This window comes from Pogoniulus pusillus, chromosome 6 (assembly GCF_015220805.1).
Source record: "Pogoniulus pusillus isolate bPogPus1 chromosome 6, bPogPus1.pri, whole genome shotgun sequence".
In the NCBI taxonomy this organism is placed as follows: Eukaryota; Metazoa; Chordata; class Aves; order Piciformes; family Lybiidae; genus Pogoniulus; species Pogoniulus pusillus.
Genome location: NC_087269.1, coordinates 33240527 through 33262402, shown reverse-complemented (window position 1 = coordinate 33262402; position 21876 = coordinate 33240527). Strand labels below are relative to the sequence as shown.

The 21876-nt window shown below is 41.9% G+C and overlaps 1 protein-coding gene across 2 annotated transcripts in view; it reads right to left on the bottom strand.

Annotated features, from left to right (window-relative positions):
• The window catches only part of BICC1 (BicC family RNA binding protein 1), a 128057-nt gene that overhangs the window by 80163 nt on the left and 26018 nt on the right, over positions 1-21876 (bottom strand). For both annotated transcript variants that reach the window (XM_064145140.1, XM_064145141.1), the window contains exon 2: positions 582-628. In XM_064145140.1, the coding sequence (XP_064001210.1) occupies positions 582-628 (47 nt within the window). The remainder of the gene's footprint in view (positions 1-581; positions 629-21876) is intronic.

The following is a 21876-nucleotide window of genomic DNA, read 5'->3' as shown; positions in this document are numbered from 1 at the left end:
AAAAGCCATGTTGCTTTGCAAAAGCCATTTCAATGTCATTGTTCTTGACCATGTTTCTCTTTGTAGTTTAGTTGCTGCAGGACTTTTTTTTTCCCCCAATCCATCCGTGCCTCTGTCTAACCACAAAATTCATTGAATCACTCTGTGGATTGTACATTCCTTTCTTAAAAGGCCTTTCCAGTTCTCAACCAAATATTTAGCTTTCAATTTTATCATAGCAAGTTTTTCCAGTAATAGGCTGTCACAATTATCCATAGACATAAAAACCTTAAGACCACCTCAAAACATCTTCTGGACAAATCCCCCCACTATAAAGCAAAACACAGACTTTCACAACGCATACTTGGACACTCTCAATAGTAACTAAGTTGTTATGCATGAATGGCATTAGCATACACCAAATGACATATTTCTCATCACATCCCAGCTGATGGTTAGCAGAAACACTAAGTCTCAAGAACATTTAAAACGTGATCAGTACAGTGGAAACTGCACATGAAGTTTAAGCGGTTTGATTGAGCATTGAGTATAAATCTTTCCTCTAGTCAACTGTATTCTAGAATTAAAAATACCTTTCTTACCTTCTGAAAGAAGTCTTCCCCACTTTTACCTTTGCCCTCTGCAGCAGCTGTAAACCAAATGAAAACCTGGTTACTGAATGCATCAGAGAAAAATTCTCAAGCAGCATATGCTACTGTGACATAATAATTCCAGGTATTTTTCCCCCCTCATGCAATAAACATCCATCAGCAACTGACTAATACCTAAGATTTGCTACATTAAGATTAAAAAACTTAATCCAGAACCATGTTAGAAGTACTTTTCTCTGTTCTGTGTGCTAGTTTGAAGCTAGCTAGGATGTTCTGGTGAGAAGAACTAGATTATAGGCTGTGAAAGGAAAACAATGGTGACGTCTACTTCACTCAGAGTCTTGCTGAACAAGAAATGAAAACATAAGATAACACTCTTGCCATTTTCTCTCACTCTGGCTTGGGCTGCTGACTGCTCTCTAGCACACGTTCCACTCACCTTTGCTTCTTAACCCCTTGGCTGAACCTCTATTCTTCCTTGGAACTGGGGTAAGGTTGAGAGGGGCAGGGGGAAGTGAGGGGTGGTTGAGAGCCCCTCCTGGGGACTTGGGTTTCTGGGAGGGCAGTTGTGTTTCTTTATTACCTTTTACCTTGTATATTTCTGTATATAACTGTATATACTGTAAATATCTGCTTGTATATTGTGCCAGCTGTAAATAAATAGCTTCATTCATATTCCCAGATCTGGCTGAGTCTAGTCTGGGTAATTTCTAAAAGTGAGGGGTGGGTGGGAGGGCAGGGAACACCCAAACCATCACATTCTGTGTTTTTATATTGAAGTGAAATATAAAACTACTGGAAAGTACCAACAAAACAACCTAAATGCTTCTTAGTGCTGTTAAATATTCTTTTCTCACTTGTTTCTTACGCAGTGAAATTCTGCAACAGGTAATTTCCACCAAGCTAACTCTGATTCAAAGTAGCTGAAAAACAGAAGGCAGCCCCAGACACTCACACCAGAAGTGGTGCCATCGTACAGAACCCGAGGCACGAGCGCATTTGAGAACCACATGCCAAAAAGGTGGCTTGAAGCTGACACTGGCACTGAACCACTTAACATGGCTACTGGTAGGGCTTCGCAACTGTAGGCTAAAAAGCACTTGCTAAGCACAGAAAAACTGAGAGACATTCACCCTCTTAGCCTAAAAATAAATTTAAACAAAAAACCCAAACAAACAAACAAAAAAAGCCCAAAGGCTGAACGATGGAAGTGTTGATGTAGTGAAAAGCCACACCATCAAAACACACTCTTCACAACAATCCTAAGTGGAGGAGAAGAGACAATGAAGGATGCCACCCTCGTGGTACCCAACACACATCTCTTGCAGTGCCAATTGAGCTGGTGCAAGGGAGCATGCATGGAAGAGTTCCAGTACCTTAGCTTCAGAGAGAAAAAGCTGGCAACCAGGCATTGCCAGAGGTATGTGTGCCAGTAAACTGAAATGCCACCTGTAGCATAGGGCTGCACTGGTCATGCTAAGACATTTGCATTTACATGCAAAGAAATGCTAACTAAAAGGAAGAATAATAACTAAATACATGTGGACTGAAAACAGAGAATATAGAGCTGTCGGAGTGCTTTTGTAAAACAGTGCTGACACCACCACAACAGCAGAATAAAACCTCCATTTAGAACACAGCAGCAATGATCTAATCCAGTGATTTTTCAGAACAATACCTCAATTAGTGCCTGAATTATCTACCACATGAATTTAAACCCATAAACCTAAGTTTAGTCCATGCATATAACTGCACTGATTAAATGACTTAACTGTGTGGCAGTATCTTGTGTTGTAATTTATTCACGCTGCAGCCTGAGACCTAGCAACCAACTCAACACACAGCAGCTCAAGCTGATCATGAAGAGGTTAATTTCACAGTATCACAGTATCATCAGGGTTGGAAGAGACCTCATAGATCATCAAGTCCAACCCTTTACCACAGAGCTCAAGGCTAGACCATGGCACCAAGTGCCACGTCCAATCCTGCCTTGAACAGCTCCAGGGACGGCGACTCCACCACCTCCCCGGGCAGCCCATTCCAGTGTCCAATGACTCTCTCAGTGAAGAACTTTCTCCTCACCTCCAGCCTAAATTTCCCCTGGCACAGCCTGAGGCTGTGTCCTCTTGTTCTGGTGCTGGCCACCTGAGAGAAGAGAGCAACCTCCAAACAGAACTCAGGTGCAAAGAAAGTTTCCTAAATGGTACTGGATTACTGAAGAAGCATCATTATCATGATTTTTCTGTTTCTCCTGTACACAACAAGCCTCTAGCCTACTCCATCACCCTGGCTTCAAAACTGTTGCAGGTACATGGTCACCCTCATTCTTCAGATTACACCAACAATTCCAAACTCTTGACTGCACTTTTGCTCATGTGGTCTAACAGATACAGGTCAGAGGCACAGAATCCTAGAGTGGTTTGAGTTGGAAGGGCCCTCCAAAGGTCATCTAGTCCAACTGCCCTAGCAGGCAGCAGGGACATCCTCCACTAAATCAGGTTGCTCAGAGCCTGGTCAAGCATAACCTCGAGTATCTCCAGTGATGGGGTCTCAACTACCTCCCCTAGGCAAGCTATGTCAGTGTTTCACCAAGCTCATTGTAAAGAGTTTCTTCCTAACATCCAGTACAAAACTATTCTTCTCTAATTTCAAACCACTGTTCCCAGTCCTACCAATATCAGGGCAAAGGGACAGAATCACCTCTTGACCTGCTAGCCATGCTTCTTGTGATGTGGCACAGGATGCCACTGGTCTTCTGGGCTGCAAGTGCATAGTGCTGACTCATGCCCAGCATCCCATCCACCAGCACCCCAGTACCTTTTCTGCAGGACTACTCTCAATTTCATCTTCAACCTGCCTGCACTGGTAACTGGCATTGCCCTGATGCAAGCGCAGAACCTTGCACTATGCCTTACTGAACCTCAGGAAATTCTCCTTGGTCCACTTCTCCAGGTCTCTCTGGCTGGCATCCTGTCCTTCCATCTTAACCACCAGACCACTCAGCTTAGTATCATCTGCAAGCCTGCTGAGCACACACTCAATCTTGCTGCCTCAATTTGACGCAAGATGATTTTCTGCCGCAGAAAAAGAAAGGCCATTACATTTCAAATAAACTTCTCAAAAACAACAACACTTTAACAGCACAGAGAAAGGATATACTCCTGCACTGTATTAGATATTGAATTCATGTGCAGTCAGAGCAGAGACAGTGAATGTAGCCTGTCGAGCAGTCATATTGCTGCGAGCGACTCCAGACAACATAATTCCACATGGGAGAAGAAAAAAGCTTTCCTCACCCTCCAAACCCCCAAGCGCCTACAAGAGAGCGGCACACATTTCACCAGAACAGGGTGTTCTGGATGCAGTGAAAAATCACTGAGGAGGATTTCAGTTTTTCAGATTCAGAAGCCACAGGTACTAGCAGACAATAAAACCTGACAGCAGCCACTTCAGATATATGGTGTTTCACAAGTTTCCCATTTGCTCAGGGACAGCTACAAAACACTTCTGGGAAACGAGGAGCACTACCATGCTATTTCAAGTGAAACACAGGACCAATATGCTTTCAATCACAGGGTACAGAAGACAAACTGGAGATGAGAACATGACAGATGTGAAGCTGAAGTTGCAGTTTTGAGAAGAGACAGATTTTATTCCAGCTGCAAACACATGATTTCTAAACTGAATACAAACAAGAGATGGTTTAGATAATAACAGTGATGCTCTGCAGGGCATTTACACAGAACAGCAAAGTTGGAGCAAAAAGGCACTTCAGAAACAGCTTTAGTCAATGAGTGGGTTTAGTCCTCATACCATCCTATGAAGATATGATTATTCAATATATCTTTTCAGCATATAAGATATGCTTTATGATAACCCATTTGTCAGGTCTCATCTATGACAAGGAAGGAAAGGCCATACTGCATTTTTGGTTTTGGGGACTAACATTTAAGGTCTCTGGATCTCTGCAGGTCTTCACACAACTAAAAACTTAATGCAATATACTAGTATTTGAATATTTTGTGTCCATGATGCAGCAGTATTTAATCCAAGAAGAGGTATGTCTCCGATAATTTTTCTTTGAAAACATTTTTTCACTATTGATGTAGTTATTCTCACCATTATGCACTGAATAATAACTTAAGAGACAGCCATAACTGCTGCCTAAAGCAGCAAGTTACACTTCAGATGGTACCTTTCAGTAGAATAAAAGGCTATCTACAAATCTGCAGTTTGATATTATGTTCTACAGCTATTTCCTCCTTTTGTCCTCCTTCCTTCTGATACAACTATTAGCATCAAATACATTAGTTCAGTCTTTTAATCTACTTGCATCATAATATTTGCTTTCTTATTTCTATGAGTTATGAAAAAAACATCTTTTTTTTTGACAGTTTATGACTTTTGGGATACTACTCCTATTTTAATCTATGGTTATATTGAAAATTAAGTACTCATATTTAAGAAGGTTACCAGCACATCTGTGAAACATTTAGTCTCCACAGGACATTATCTCCAAGTCTCCTCCTCTCCAAAGCAGGCAAAGACACATTCTAGCATATCTGAACACAGTATGAGAAAGCAAACAAGGAGAATACACACCCATTCTTTTCATAATTTAGAGGCTAATCAACCAGGTTGGAAGACACCTCCACAATCATCCAGTCCAACCTAGCACCCAGCCCTATCCAGTCAACTAGACCATGGCACCAAGTGCCCCATCCAGTCTTTTCTTCAACACCTCCAGGGACAGTGACTCCACCTCCCGGGGCAGCCCATTCCAGTGCCAATCAGTCTCTGTTGACAACTTCCTCCTAACATCCAGCCTTTACCTCCCCTGGCACAACTTGAGACTGTGTCCCCTTGTTCTGTGGCTGGTTGCCTGGGAGAAGAGACCAACCCCCACAAATAGATTGTTTCAAGATGACAAACAGCAGCTTTTGCAGGGAAATGAGATGAGAAGCAATCTAGAGGCATGAAATTTATGCACAAGTCATTAAAAATGGAAACATTTGCAGTGTTCATTACAACAAGCTGCAATTTAGTAAGTTGATGTTTACCTCAAATCAGATGAACAGATAAAAAGCAAGGTTTAATTTGTGTCTAGAAAAGAAGTCTGCTAGGTCATTGCATCGTCAGGTCAGCTTCTCTCTAGCCAGATCACATCATCAAATGGCTTAGGCTGGAAGCAACCTCAGAGGTCATCTACACCAACTCCTGTGCCATGGGTGCAGACCCCTCGCAACTAGACTTGGTTGCCCAAGGCTTCATCCAGTCAGGCCTCCAAAATGTTTTGGCCACAACAACCCCATGCAGAGATACAAGCTGGGGTTGGAGTGGCTGGAGAGCAGCCAAACAGAGAGGGATCTGGGGGTGCTGATTGATATCCGCCTGAACATGAGCCAGCAGTGTGCCCAGGTGGCCAAGAGAGCCAGTGGCATCCTGGCCTGCATCAGGAATGGTGTGGTCAGCAGGAGCAGGGAGGTCATTCTGCCCCTGTACTCTGCACTGGTTAGACCACACCTTGAGTACTGTGTTCAGTTCTGGGCCCCCCAGTTTAGGAGGGACATCGAAATGCTTGAGCGTGTCCAGAGAAGGCGACGAGGCTGGTGAGAGGGCTTGAGCACAGCCCTACGAGGAGAGGCTGAGGGAGCTGGGATTGTTCAGCCTGGAGAAGAGGAGGCTCAGGGGTGACCTTATCGCTGTCTACAACTACCTGAGGGGTGGTTGTGGCCAGGAGGAGGTTGCTCTCTTCTCTCAGGTGGCCAGCACCAGAACGAGAGGACACAGCCTCAAGCTGCGCCAGGGGAGATTTAGGCTGGAGGTGAGGAGAAAGTTCTTCACTGAGAGAGTCATTGGACACTGGAATGGGCTGCCCGGGGAGGTGGTGGAGTCGCCGTCCCTGGAGCTGTTCAAGGCAGGATTGGACGTGGCACTTGGTGCCATGGTCTAGCCTTGAGCTCTGTGGTAAAGGGTTGGACTTGATAATCTGTGAGGTCTCTTCCAACCCTGATGATACTGTGATGTCCAGGGAGGGGGCATCCACAACCACTCTGGGCAACCTATTCCATACTCTCACTGCTCTCACACTGAACTTTTCCCTAATATCTAGTGTACATGTACTCTCAATAATCTTGATGATAATCATTTTGAGACTGTTAGCCCCAACTCTCAAAATAGACCTCATCTTTGAAATCACATACTAAAGAAGCTCTCAAAAATTATCTGAAGAATGTATCCTAGGCATTACTTCAGTAATCTTACTAGTATTTATTACAACCTAAATAAGAAATCAAGGATCCTTCAAAAAGCAGGGAATTCCCTGTATCTCAGAACTCCAAGAGAACAAGTGTTTTGTGGGAAGCTGAGGGAGCCTGCACCTGTGATGCACAGCAAATACGATGTAGGCCATGTCATCACTAAATTCAGATTAAGATTTGCATTTTTATTGACTTAGTAAATCAAATGAATGATTTCTCAACACCACATTAGTCACTAACAACGTTAAGAAGTGACACTAATGCCTAACACCTACTGAGTTACCATCACTAATCCTGATTTAGTTAACACTGCATCAGTAAGTGCAGTTAGATTAATAGCTTACAAAATCCCACTTACAAACAATAATAGAACCAAGCCAGTATTAGAGTTTTCCTCCTGTAGATACAGGTCACTAGAGCCCCAGTATCCTCACTTGTGAGAATGTTTTTCAAGGGCAAGTTCAAGCAGCTACTTCTGAAAGGCAGACAGGCTTATTTCTTAAGAATGCTATCAGCAGCTACAAAAAAGCTTTTGATGTTCCCTTCCACCTTCCACTGCTCTCCTTCGATTGCATATCGTTCTGTGCAGCCACAGAGGGCGGTCTAAGTCGAGATTTATTCTTGGTTAAAAAAAACCCAGCATTTACTGGCAGAGCCCCTAGCCTTACTTAGCTGGATAGGGCAGAGCAAAGGAGATCTTTATGATTAGCTTTGCTGGCAGCTCCAGCATAGATAGGCTGAAGGTATTTGGGCAACCACAGCTTCAACAAGCAGTAGCAGGCAAAATTATCTAAGTCCTCCAGAACCACAGGTTCCTTCATCAGCAGGACTAGGCACTAAAAATAAAACCTCAGTAAAAGAGCAGTTACTATTAGGGTACCAAAAGTGTACTGCATGGCAGTATTTCCATGAAGTCACAGAAACAGAGAATGTTAGAGGTTGGAAAGAACCTCTAGATACCATGAAGTCCAACCCCCCCTTCCAAGGCAGAATCACTTAGAGTAAGTCACACAGGAACACATCTAGGTGAGATCTGAATATCTCCAGAGAAGGAGACTCCACAACCTCTCTGTGCAGCCTGTTCCAGGGCCCGGGCACCTTCACCATAAAGAAGTGTCTCCTCATGTAGAAATGTTCTAATTTGCACCTACTGTTCCTTATCCTATGACTGGGTACCACCAAAAAGAGACTATTGCCTATGAAAGCACTTCTTGAACTCAACTGTATGTGCACAACAACAACTCCTTAAGAGTGACTCTAATGAAAAACATGAAGGTATCAGTATTCTGACAAGATCTCCAGATGAGATTTAGAAAGCCATACTCTTCTCTCAATGGTCCATGCCCCCCAGGCAGATTTTAAAGAGAAACAATAAAGAAAATAGTAATTAGAGTGTACTGACCTCTGACAAAATGATTCACTTCTGCCACCCTCTGCTGGTGAGGAAGCACTGTTTTCTCAGAAAGGCTACTTGATGGTATTGAATGATGACAGAACTCACCTTCACAAACACTGGGACTACTTTTACACAAAAATGTAATGCTGCTTTCAAAAATGCAGATGGAAGGCCATGTAAATGTGCATAATAAGCATTTTATATTTTAATCTGTACTCTGTTTATTATAATTTTTCCATACCATGAAATACTTTATAGTAGGTTTTTGCTTTTCAAGATAGATTGGATTGCTGAAGTTCCAGCCAATACAAATATAAAACAGTTGAAACAGGTGCTAACTATTATGGTATCCATGAAGTACACCACTTGTCTCCATAATCACCAAATCATTAAAAAAGCCCAATTGTAATTTCTTCTAAGTCCACATGGAAAAATGAACTTGAACTTTTACTGCAAATGTTATTTCAGTTACAAAAAATAAGTTACAATTCTGCTAGTTTGAAGCTAGCTAGAATGTTTTGGTGAGAAGAACTAGATTACAGGCTGTGAAAAGGAAAACAGAATGATGTCTACCTCAGTCATAGGCTTAGCTGAGAGATACAAGAATCCAAACATAGATAAGGCACTTCTGCTGCTGGGGAGCTCCAAGCTGCATTTTTTTCCATCTCTCTAGCCTCTCTGATTAATCCACTCTGCTTCCTAACTCCCTGGCCAAACCTCTATTCTTCCTTGGGACTGGGGTAAGGTTGAGAGGGGTAGGGGGAAGATGAAGGGGCGGATGGGAGCCCCTCCTGGGGACTCAGGTTTCTGGGAGGGGAGCTGTGTTTCTGTATTACCCTTTACCTTGTATATTTCTCTATATAACTGTATATACTGTAGATATCTGCTTGCACATTATGCTAAGCTGTAAATAATAAGCTTCATTCAATTCCCAGAGCTGGCTGAGTCTAGTCTGGGTGATTTTCCAAGTGTGTGTGGGGCAGGGAACACCCAAACCATCACAACAATATAGGTCCTATTTTACAGGAACAAAACTTGAGCTATACCAGTTCAGTCTTTTGAATAAATTCTCCAAACTTAGTCTTCATCTCACATGTCAGCTTCGTGCTTCATTTCCTTAACTCTTGAAATGGTTACTGAAAATACAATGTAATAAGTGAATTTACCTTTAAGTGAATTAGTATCAAAGTCTTTATCCTCTAGCTGCACTGAAAGACCATAATCAACAGAGAACAGATATGTAGTGATAAAACAAAAAAATTTCTTGCATCCAAAGTAATCTTTAACAGGAGACAAGATCTTAGCATGACAAATTCACAGAATTTCAAGAAACTCTAAAGCAATATACCTGATGTTATCAATTAACCCTTACCTCTCCTATCTACATGCCCTATCCTTGACCTTCCCTACCTCCATTGAATGAGAAAATTCATAATGCTTATGCTGAGGTTGTCCTCATATTAGATTTAATTTTTATGCAATTCCAATAGAAGTATGCTATGCAAGAGCTTATTTTAAATGAAATAGACAGTCCTTCATACTGAAAGATTATACTGTAAGAAAGATGTTGAGGTCCTGAAGCATTTCCACAGAAAAACAACAACCCTGGTGTGGGGTCTGGAGGGCAGATCATGCAAGGAGAGGCTGAGAGAGCTGGGGTTGTTTAGTCTGGAGAGGGAAAGGGTATGAGGCAATGTTATTGCTCTCTAGAACTTGAAGTAGGTTGCAGGGAGACTGATGTCAATCTCTTCTTCCAAGGAACTAATAGCAAGATAAGACAAAATGGGTTCAAGTTGTGTCAGGGGAGATTTAGGTTTGATATTAGGGGAAAAAACTTCTTTACAGAGGGAGTGGTGAGGCATTGGAATGGGCTGCTCAGGGAGGTAGTGGAGTCACCATACCTGGAGTTGTTCATGAAACATGTCAATAGAATCATAGAATGGTTTGGGTCAAAAGCAACCTCCAAAGGTCATGTAGTCCAACTCCCCTGCACTCATCAGGGACATCATCTAGTAGATCATATTGCCCAGAGCCCTGTCTAGCCTCACCTTGAAAAATTCCAAGGATGCAGCCTCAACTACCTCTCTGGGCAACCTGTTCCACCACCCTCATGGTAGAGAATTGTTTCTAGCATCCAATCTAAATTCCTCTTCTCTAATTGCAAACCATTGTCCCTTGCCCTATCACTCCAGGCCTTTGCAAACAGTGCCTCTGCAACCTTGCTGTAGGCCCTCTTCAGCTCCTAGGTCCTCCTGCAGCCTTCTCTTCTCGCAGCTGAGCAGTCCCAGCTTCCTCAGCCTGTCTTCACAGGAGATGTGCTCCAGCACCCTTATTCTTGTGGTCCTCCTCTGGACCTGCACAGTGTCCTTCCTGTCGAGGGCTCCAGAGCTGGACACAGTATTCCAGGTGAGGTCTCACTAGAGCCTCTCTCGACCTGCTGTCCATGCTCCTTTTGATGTGGCCCAAGGTGCCACGAACCTTCTGGGCTGCAAGCACACACTATGTGGCTCTTCAGAACGTAGTTTAGTGGGTTATGCTTAGCCTTGATGATCCCAAAGGTCTTTTCCAACCATAATCATTCTCTTTTCTCAGAAGTTACCAAGATGGTTATACAAACAAAAACACTAAACAAACTTTTGTCATTGATCCAGAAACTGATCAAAACATTGTATCCCTGTGCACAAAGTCAGACACTATCCCATGTATAGTCTGAAAGTTTGCTTGTATCAAGGCAATACCCATAGAAGTAAGCCAAGCTGTTGAAAATATGCCTTTTAGGAACAAAACAGGTACAGTATACTTGGTAAAAAATGAATAGGACCTTGAATGATATTTGCCTGAATACCAACAAAACAATTTTCCATTTCCCTTGTGATTACAAAGCTGAGTTTCTAAGCTGAAAACTGGAAGACTGAGTCGGATAGAGAGATGACTTGGCTAAAATGAAAGGGTCTGGCAAGAAAATCAACAAGGCCCAATAAAACAAGAAATCTGCATAATAAACAGTCGTGAATCCTGTTTTTCAGTTGGCTTACATATTCTTCTCAGTATTTACTAGAACACATCTTATTAGTAATCTGCAACACATAGCATCAGTCTCAGTATTTTAATCTCTCAAGGGGCTCCCCAAATGTGACCCAAGTTCTCCAGAGTCAATGATGAAGATCTGACATTTAAGCTTCCTTAAGCTCAGATAAACAAGGTTTTGAGAACGCTCCCTGTAGACAGGTAAGAAGTAAACCCAAAGAGAGTATCAGAGGTGTCAAAGAGGATATAGAGGCGTCAGAAAGCAGGTGTGAGTGAAAACGCCAAATCACCTAGAGGCTGCTGGCACACCCAATAACCAAGAACACGAGCAAAGATTTACCTGCCCATATACCATGCTGACAAATTTGTCACACCAGAACTTACATAGTGTCTGCACTACTACAAAAATGATCCAATTTGTACCTATTTTGTGACACAAGAACTTCTGCAGTGCAGGAGGAAATAAGCATGTCACCTGTTGTTATTGAAAAGGTCTGAAAACAATGCGGACAACATTCCCAGTGTAAACACACAATGTTCACATGTGAGCATTCTTCCTCTGGCAGTGCAGCCAAAGAAGAGCTGAAAAAATTCCAGCACACTCAGTGAATTTAACAGTCTATTTATTGTCATATCTGGACATTTTTGGGTGGGTTCCACTGTATCTCCTTCTGTTGGAAGAAACTTGATATGCAAGCTAATAAGCTCACCATGAAGACGCCAGATGTGCAGACCACTAGTTTTGGGAAAAAAAGGCAGGCTGAGGCAGGAAACTTAACCTGTTGTTCAAATTCTGTGTGCACGAGCCTTCATCACTGACAACTAACTAAAACCATCCTAAACTACAATTAGTGAAGTTTCATCCAGCCAGCATTTCTGACAAACACCACCGCTACAGAGGAAAAGAGAAAGCTTAAAATAAACTATCTTTACTTCCATTACATTCTTACATACTGCCAAAACATAATGAGAATGAAACACCAACTGACACTCTCTGAAGACCAAAAAATACATTGATTTCAAATGTATTCACAGAGATTTGCTTCTATTTTCCACAATGACTCCAAGGATCTGGTGATGACTGCAGTATCATCAGGAAAAGCAGTTACCCTGAAGGCTTACAATGAAGGTTACTTCCCTTGTCAATTTTTCCCCTCCAGTTCTATATTTTCTTTTTAGTTGCATAGCTATAAAAGCCTATCTAGAACCAATAACCTAACACACAGCAACTGCAGATTTTAGATGAGTAACAGATTTTTCCCATTTTGCAAAACCAAGCTTATCTCTAGGGAGAAAGCTGTGTACCAAGTCTCTGTATAGAGAAATCCTGTTTGTTTCTCTATTTTCATAGCCAAGTCACAGCCTGAAAGGAGGCTGCGAAGCTGGGGATGCTTTGGGAGCCCCCTTCTTGTTAGAAATCTCTCCTTCAAAAGGCATGCATAGGTCTAGCTCATTCACTCAACCGCTCCTTATCTGACATGCAGCAGTGTCAAGTGCGTGGCACAAAATTCACAGTTTTAATGAAGATCATGACTGTGCTAGTTTGAGGTTAGCTAGAATGTTCTGGTGAGAAGAACCAGATTACAGGCTGTGAAAAGGAAAACAGAATGATGTCTACTTCTCTCATAGGCTTACTGAGAGATACAAGAAGAAGAATCAAAACATAGATAAGGCACTTCTCCTGCTGGGGAGCTCTGAGCTGCATCTCTCTCTAACCTCACCCTCTGTTTCTCTGACTAATCCTCTTTGCTTCCTAACCCCCTGTCCGAACCTCCATTCTTCCTTGGGACTGGGGTAAGGTTGAGAGGGGTAGGGGGAAGGTGAAGGGCAGTTGGGAGCCCCTCCTGGGGACTCAGGTTTCTGGGAGGATTGTTGTGTTTCTGTATTACCTTTTACCTTCTCTATTTCAGTATATGACTATATATACTGTAAATAGCTGCTTGTATATTGTGCTAGCTGTAAATAAGCTTCATTCAATTTCACAGTATCACAGTATCAACAAGGTTGGAAGAGACCTCACAGATCATCAAGTCCAACCCTTTACCACAGAGCTCAAGGCTAGACCATGGCACCAAGTGCCACGTCCAATCCTGCCTTGAACAGCTCCAGGGATGGCAACTCCACCACCTCCCCGGGCAGCCCATTCCAGTGTCCAATGACTCTCTCAGGGAAGAACTTTCTCCTCACCTCGAGCCTAAATTTCCCCTGGCGCGGCCTGAGGCTGTGTCCTCTCGTTCTGGTGCTGGCCACCTGAGAGAAGAGAGCAACCTCCCCCTGGCCACAACCACTCCTCAGATAGTTGTAGACAGCAATAAGGTCAGCCCTGAGCCTCCTCTTCTCCAGGCTAACCAATCCCAGCTCTCTCAGCCTCTTCTCCTAGGGCTGTGCTCAAGCCCTCTCACCAGCCTCGTCGCCCTTCTCTGGACACGCTCAAGCATCTAAAAATAAATGCTTGCATTTGGCTCGATATTGTTTTCGTCTTCGCTTTCATCCTCCTTGTCATCGTCATCCAGAGCTGGCTGAGTCTAGTCTGGGTGATTTCTTAAGTGTGGGGTGCGGGGAACACCCAAACCATCACAATCAAGTGAAAGCTTTGCTTCCTGCCAGCTACTCTTCAGAATGAAGTCAGGAAAACAGACTAGCTGTCAGCACTGTACTACCCGATTAAAACTATTCTACTAGTGCCCGCAGACTGACACTTAGTATTTTGGGCAACAGGAAATGGCCTTCAGTGGCACCAGAAGAGGTTTAAATTGCATATGAGAAGAAGCTTTTTCACTGAAAGAGTTCTCAACAGTAGAATGGACTCCCCAGCGAGGAGTTGAATCTCCTTCCCCGGGAGCATTTAAAAGACACAGATGGGGTCCTTTGGGACATGTTTTAGCACCAGACTTGGTAGAGTTAAATAATGATTGGACTTGATCTTACAGTTCTTTTCCAACTGAAATGATTCTATGATTAAAGCCCCAAAGACCTGATCATCTCTGTTACTTGGCTTCTCTTTTCTTCTGAAAATCCAAAAAGCAAAAATGATTTCTGGTAGTCTATGCTAATACCGTGCCAGTGAATTACTCTACTCTGTGCTTTAGCATACTCAGTAGAATGTCCCTGGATGTCTCCTATGTCATCCTTCAGAAGCATTCCAGGGCTCTGCTGGTTCCCATAGTCGATATGCCAGCTGATCTTTCCAGATGAAGTTTTTGACTTAATTTTTTCATCCAAACTTTTACTAGCTGCTTTAGTTTGATGCTACAATTTTTACAGTTTGTCCTTACCTTCCTAAGTATTGCTGGAAAAATCTGGAGTTGAAATCAGAGCCTTTTTCCTTAGAGTACTCAGTTGCTCAACCATAACCTGACAGAAGAAAGTGAGTAGTCCATGGAAATCACTCTGTCCCTTTTCAATTCTTGCTGTTGATTATAGAGCAGCAGAAGGCTTGTAAGAAATCCCTTAGCTAACAAAAATGCAAGCTGGCCAAAAAGTTTTCATGTTGTATAAATTTGTTTCAAGTTCTTTGTAGGCACAGAAGTGGCAGAAGCAGTCAGTGGGCAGTCATGAAGTCAGCAAGACCCCTCTCCCACATTAGACTTAGTCCAGGTAATATCAGTTCCTCTGACCCATGATCCAAAGAGAGGTAGTTTTAGAGGAGACAGATGGAGAAGGGCTGCTCTGATGGCTGTAAGGAAACCTAACCAATACCCCATATGACCTACAGTTGTTATAAACCGCTTCTCACTGCAGCAATGGAGATCTCTTGATGCCACCACCCAATTTCTCCAACACTGCATGCTTTCTCCATGATACAACTTAAAGGGATCAAAAAAACGTAGTAGGGTTAAGCCATTTCAGCCATTGTTTCAACTTGCTACCTCAGCTGACTCCCTTGTTGTTCTTAGTGTATAAACTGGCATACATTTAACTCATGCTCAATTGGGGGACTGCTGTTGACCTAAGAAGGTATTGAAGGAGATGAAAAAAGGGAAGGACCCATCTTGTAGGCTCTAGCATGTTTCCTCTTCTTTGCAGCCTAGTCACCATACAGTCCTGAAGGCACAGGACAGCTAACTGAACTACCCTCATGCTGTCACACTGAGAACAAGTCAAAGTAGTCATCGAGGAGATGTAAAGCTTGGCGTTTTTCTAACATACTCTGTGGCAGGACTGCCTTGAGTCACTGGATGTTGTGAAGGCTCAAAAGAAGTCCTTCACTGTCTCAGGAGACAGGACTCATCCCTGCTGCCAATGCCCGACACATCCAACTCTTCCACCAAGCCAGAGTATCCATTTAACAGAACTTGCTGTTTACAGGGCAAAAGAAAATCATAAGATCCTAAGTGCCCCAGGGGCTGACAGAGGAGACCTGCCAAATACAAAAGTTCTGCTCTCAGCAGATTGATGGCTGAGGATATTCTTTCTATTTGTTTAGCATTCAACTTTCTCTCAATGCACAATCAGTTTTCTTGTCAGGTACGCGTACAAGATACCATATGATTAATTACTTGGGAAGTAGGAATGCAGCAAGGCTGTAAAAAAATTAGGAACAAAACCCCTACAGATTTGGATTAAAATGTACACAATATTTTTCGGATGGCTCTGCTTGTTATGAGTCATTCACAGATGTGGATTTACAGGAGAGAAGCCAAGAATAAGTCAAAGACAAAGCTTTATACAGGAAACCACTTTAAGTCTGCTGCAAGGCAGGTTACATACTGAGCTACAAGGGAAAAAATGAGGCACTGCATCTATTATAAACCACTAGGCTCAGCCAGATTTTCCAAACATATGGACAAGGACAAAACAAACAAACAAACACCCCAAAACAACAATGACTTCACTTGGAAACAAGAGATCTCTTCCTTTACTAAAAACCAACTCCCCACTCTCCAGCTTCCTGGATGGAACTAGAATATTTTGAGAACAAAATACAAACAGTTCTCTTTTTCTGTCCAAAAAACACTCTTTCATTTCTGCGTCTTTATCAGGACAAACAACAACAGCCTCCAAATTTTTGAAGGATAAATATTATGAATCCTTTTCTAGGCATCTAAGCTGCCATTTCTGCACTTCTACATGACTGGTAACACTTCATAAGAAACAGATCAGACTCACATTTAGGGTACTTGGCATTTTTTTTCCCCCTTAATCTGAGCATTTTCCATGTCTGCCTTTTTCTGTTGTATTAATCACCTTGAAAATAGATGAATCATAGAATCAGTTGGAAGGAACCTTACAGATCACCTGCTCCAATCTTCCCACCATGGACAGGGATGTCTCTGAACTAGCCTCAGGTGCTCAAAGCCTCATGCATCCTGGCCTTGAAGACTCCCAGGCAGAAGGCATTCTCAACCTCCTTAGGCAACCTATTCCAGGGTCTTACTGCCCTCATATGGAAAAACTTCTTCCTAAGATCCAGTCTAGATCTACTCCTCCTCAACTTAAAACAATCCTCCATGCCAGACATCCTCATGAAAAGTTGCTCTCCAGCCTTCCTGTAGGATACCTTCAGGTATTGGAAGGCAGCTCTAAGGTTCCCCTCCAGTCTTTTCTTTAGGCAGACCAATCACCTTTGGTGTAAATTCTCTCCCAGACACCACTCACAGATCCTCTCATTCCTTTTTTATATTGCCAGTCTCTTTGTTTGGTATGGAGCTGAAACATTTAGCACCCATTGTACCTTTGTATAACCAGCATAGTGAAAATCATTTCAATTATCAACTTGATTCATTGCAAGCCTATAAATGTCCTTTCCCACAGAAGCATAAAGTGTTTTCATCAATATTACAAGTATTAATCAAATAGAACACTTTCTTATTCTCAGTATTTTCTACTTCTAGGACATATGATTGTAGAGAGATTCTAGAAGATGGCTGTTAAAATTAAGAAGAACTGATTTCCAGTTCAGGGTAAGATTGAGTCACTCTTCTAGATGAAATATGTAATGCATTACACTACTGACACCACTACTGCAGCAGTGGCCACGCAACAATGGTCACTGAGTATTTGGTAAAGTCAAATTATATCTTTTTTGTACCTTTTACTCCTTCTGAATGAGTAATTAGAACTCACATGCAGAAAACCAAGCCCACTTACACTATTCATCAAGTACAACTAGACTATTAACCAGTACAAAGTAGCAAAAGACAAAATGATTTAATAGTGAAGAAGAAAAATATATTAACAGATTTAAGTAAGAGGACAGGCTAAGGGAGGTGGGGTCATTCAGCTCAGAGAAGAGAAGGCTCTGGGGAGACCTTACAGTGGTCTTACAGTACCTGAAAGAGGTTGGACAAGATGACCTTTGGAGCTCCCTTTCAACCCAAACCATTCTATGACTCTATAAGCACTGGGAGAACACCACAAAGTCTTTAATTTGATAACTGAGAAAATACAGAACCTCTTTCTAGAACACACAAAGTAAGTACTGACATTTCACCATGCAGCCCAACAGAGCAATGCTCTCTGTCTCAATTGACGACACCAAGCATTTTACAGCCTTATTGTTTAAAATATATATCACCAAAATATCTATCACCATAACCTAGGTATCTGAATAAAAGCAGTTCATCTGTTTTGCTCAGGAGCAAGCTGTTAGTTCTGTATACTACAAAAACATCAACGTAAAGTTACATCCATGTGGAAGTCACAAAGTAGCCGTGTGAAGACAACTGTGTGGGATGGATGTCCTCAACTGGTGGAGGAAACAAGAAACTTAACCACACATCAAGTTTAGAGCTATGTATCACCACAACAAAGCATGCAGTAATTTTGCACCTATTTTCCCGTACATTGGCTAGGTCAAGAATTTAAATCATCTATCAACACAAAACCACAGCAATGTATGTTACTTCACCAAGCTAAAGTTTGCTCACAACACCAAGATCTTTCTGCTTGTAAAAAAAAACTGAAGAAATTAAGTAATTGTTTAGGTAAGAAGATCAAAGCACAACAAAACTCTAGACCCCCCTGGTAAAGGTGAAAAAGTTTTATTTTCACAGCTGGTTTTATGTCCACATTTTCAACATCTACATGATTTTTTTCCTTACAGAAAGTTCACATATTGAAAAACACAACTGTTACACACAGCTGCCAAAGCATTTATGCATATAAATATATAGAAACAGATACACACAGAGTGAAGAGAGAATGTTCCATTGAATAAACAAGATTTCTAGATAGGTGTTACAGCAAGATAAAAGCCTGCAATGGTTTACATTGTAGTGCTAAAATCTAGCCAGGAACCTAGCATTCACACCAGCTTAAGTGGCAACCGTTGGGGAATTCAGGTGAATTACAACTACATTCTTTCACCAGCTATTCCTAGCATTTTATCTACAATAAATGAAAAGCTAAAGGACAGAAGGATAATTCTTCATCACTGGGAGAAAAAACCAACCACCCACCACCAACCAGCCACATACTGTTTATTAAATACAGTTTCAGAAATCCTAGCTTACTTGCCAAACTGTAAAGGCATACATAAAAGCAGAATTTCAAGTTACTCAAGCAAGCAGCAAAGTAATGGATTCATTACTATTGCATTGAAAGCTGTACAGTATAATGCTTTGCAGTCCTAGGTGCTATAAATCCAGAAGTTTTTCCAGATTGCCTTGGAACCAAGTACCTCCCAGGAATGCGTGCTAGTTCAAGTATTATGAAATTGAGCTCATTCTGGGTATTACAGAGGGTCAAGGGAAAGAGACCATGAGTTATTCATCTAAAGGTAAAACCCTCAAAAAATGTTACTTGGCAGAATGTAGAATGATATATATTCTAATAACTCAATGCTATTGAGACTTACCCCTCAGAAAGACCCCAAAGTTAAATATAGACATGCTGGAATGGGCTGCCCAGGGAGGTGGCGGAGGCACCGTCCCTGGAGGTGTTCAAGAAAAGACTGGATGAGATATTTAGTGCCATGGTCTAGATGACTGGATAGGGCTGGGTGATAGGGTGGACTGGATGATCTTGGAGGTCTCTTCCAACCTGGTTGATTCTATATGATCACTAAGACTACATATAAGTGGTAAAAAGCAGTTAAGTTTTAACTGCCCCATTTGTCTTAAAGCACTGATGTAGGCTGTTAGCAGTCTTCACATAGGGACTTGTCTGAAGCTTAGACTGATCACCAAGACAAAAACTAGTCAAGACTGCAAACTATGCAGTAGTTGAAGAAGTACCCAAACATGCTATTTCAATGAAGATTATCACCAGATTAATAGTTCAAACCCCACATATATTTTCAGACCATGCATTCATATACACAAATATGCTCAATTCCATTTTCCTTGGTTTCCAGATTACATATTCTGGTTACATGGGTATTGTACAGAAACACAAAGCTCCCCACACTTCAAGTCTTAACAGACTGGTCTATGGAAAGCCAAATCTATTAACCACAAGGTTTCTTGTGACTCCACCACCCTAGAGACAAGGTCCATGTTGAAAAGACTAAGAAGCCTTAGCAATGCCTTTGAACCACTACACTTACAACATGTGAGCAGTCTCCATTTGCACTTTTCAGTGCTCAGGAAGGAACTCTGCAGAGGACTGAAACCTAATAGCTTGAAGCAGTTGGAGCAAATATTCCAAAACCGTTAGAGGTATCAGACTAATTCTATATAAACATCAAGTACCAGTAGGCAGAACAAGAATTGAAAGCGAGTCTTTGTGGACTGGTGAACCTCTTATTCAAGCTTCATTAAACTGAGACAAGCATTTAAGAGCCAGGAATTGGAGAATGAAGTTATGTGGCCTACAATGACAGCCCCCAAAACGTTACTCAAATCCAGAGTCCTCCCTTTTCACATGCAAGCAAATCATTACCTACAGCATATGATCTTGGAGACCAGTACCTAGCCCCCTGCTAGCTAATTTGTGTTTTTATGGATACAAAGCTATTTCCAAAACCATTGTTTATGAGAAAAATATATGCCAGAGAATTTTTACAAACCTCCACTTATACAACCTTGTGATACAGCACAGGAAACACTTAAGCTAAATTCACGACCACAAGTAAACAATACAGCATTGTTTTGTGGTTAGACAACTGCAATCCCGAGTTATGCAACTCGGTTATCTACTAACCTTGAGCATTTCCAAAATGAAAAGTCCCTCATTCCCACTTTTAAGGCTCAAGAAAGCCCTGTTTAGAAGAGTTTTAAGTTCATGCAAAATAAACTGGAAAGAAATTTGTAAACTTAAAGGATATAAAATGTCAAGTGTGGGGAAGCGAAAAATTAAAACAAAGAATGTGCCGTTTCTGCCAAAATCTAGAAAAACAAACGATAAAGAGCAAGGAACTAATATTTGGCCCACTCCTGCCTCCAGTTCCTGTGTGGGAGCTCTAGCTCAAGAAATACTGTCTTCTTGCAAACAAAAACAGTATTAAGTAGCAAGATGTTAGTGCAGCTGATTTAGAAGTAATGCTGTGTTCAGGAATAATTTTTTTAGCATTCCTGCTGAGCATTATTCAACTCAGATGCTTCAGAAAAAGTTCAGTGAATAGGTTGCTTCTCCTGTGTTACGTCAAGTATCAACTCTCTTTTTCAGTGCTTACCCAGTAATGAACAAACATGTATAGGTGTGAAATACATAAAAATGTGAGCTGTAACAAAAAGTTTTAGTACATCACAACGCACGTTTATAAGGTACACTGAATATGACCTCTCCTATAAGGACAGGCTGAGGGAGCTGGGGGTGTTTAGCATGGAGAAGAGAAGGCTGAAGGGAGACCTAATCACAGCTTTCCAGTACCTGAAGGGGGCCTAGGAGAAGGATGCAGAGGGACTGTTTGCAAAGGCTAACAGTGACAGGACAAGCGGCAACAGTTTGAAAGAAGAGGGGATTTAGATTGGATGTTAGGAACAAGTTCTTTACCAGAGGAGCAGTGGAACACTGGAACAGGTTACCCAGGTAGGTAGTTAGAAGCCCTATCCTTAGAGGTGTTCAAGGTCAGACTTGACATAGTTCTGAGCAACCTCACTTAGTAGAGGATGTCCCTGTTGACTGCAGGGGGGCTGGGACCTGCAAAGGTCATCTTATCCTTCTGACCCAAACCTTTCTGTGATTCCATGACTTCGAACCTTGAATTGTCATTTCTAAGCAACTGCTGATCAGCGCAAGGCATATCAATGCCAAAATCATGGTAAGCATCATGGCCAGCATTTAGCTTATCCCAAGATGACATTTACCAGCATGAACAGCACACTGAAAGTCTATATTTACATTTTATCTTGTATGCACATTCAGTACTAACACAAAAATATTTAGAGAGTCTCAAGTACAGTGGTAAATACCTCTTCACTCAGGAAGCACATCACCCTATTCTTCTAAAGAAAATAATTCCAAGATGGACTGCAACATACTGCTTAATTGATAAAGCTTACAGAGTTTTCAAATTAGATTAGGTTTTAAACAACGAGATGGCAAATACAAAACCTGTAATTCTCCATCACTCAAAGAGGAATGACAAAGCCACCTATGGCAACACCTCTCAGCACGTTGTATTTGCAAAACAACCCAGGTTTTATCAATATTGCCCACAGGTTTTATCGATATTGCCCATGTGTTTCATGCCTGCATAAAGCTTTTGCCAAGATACTCG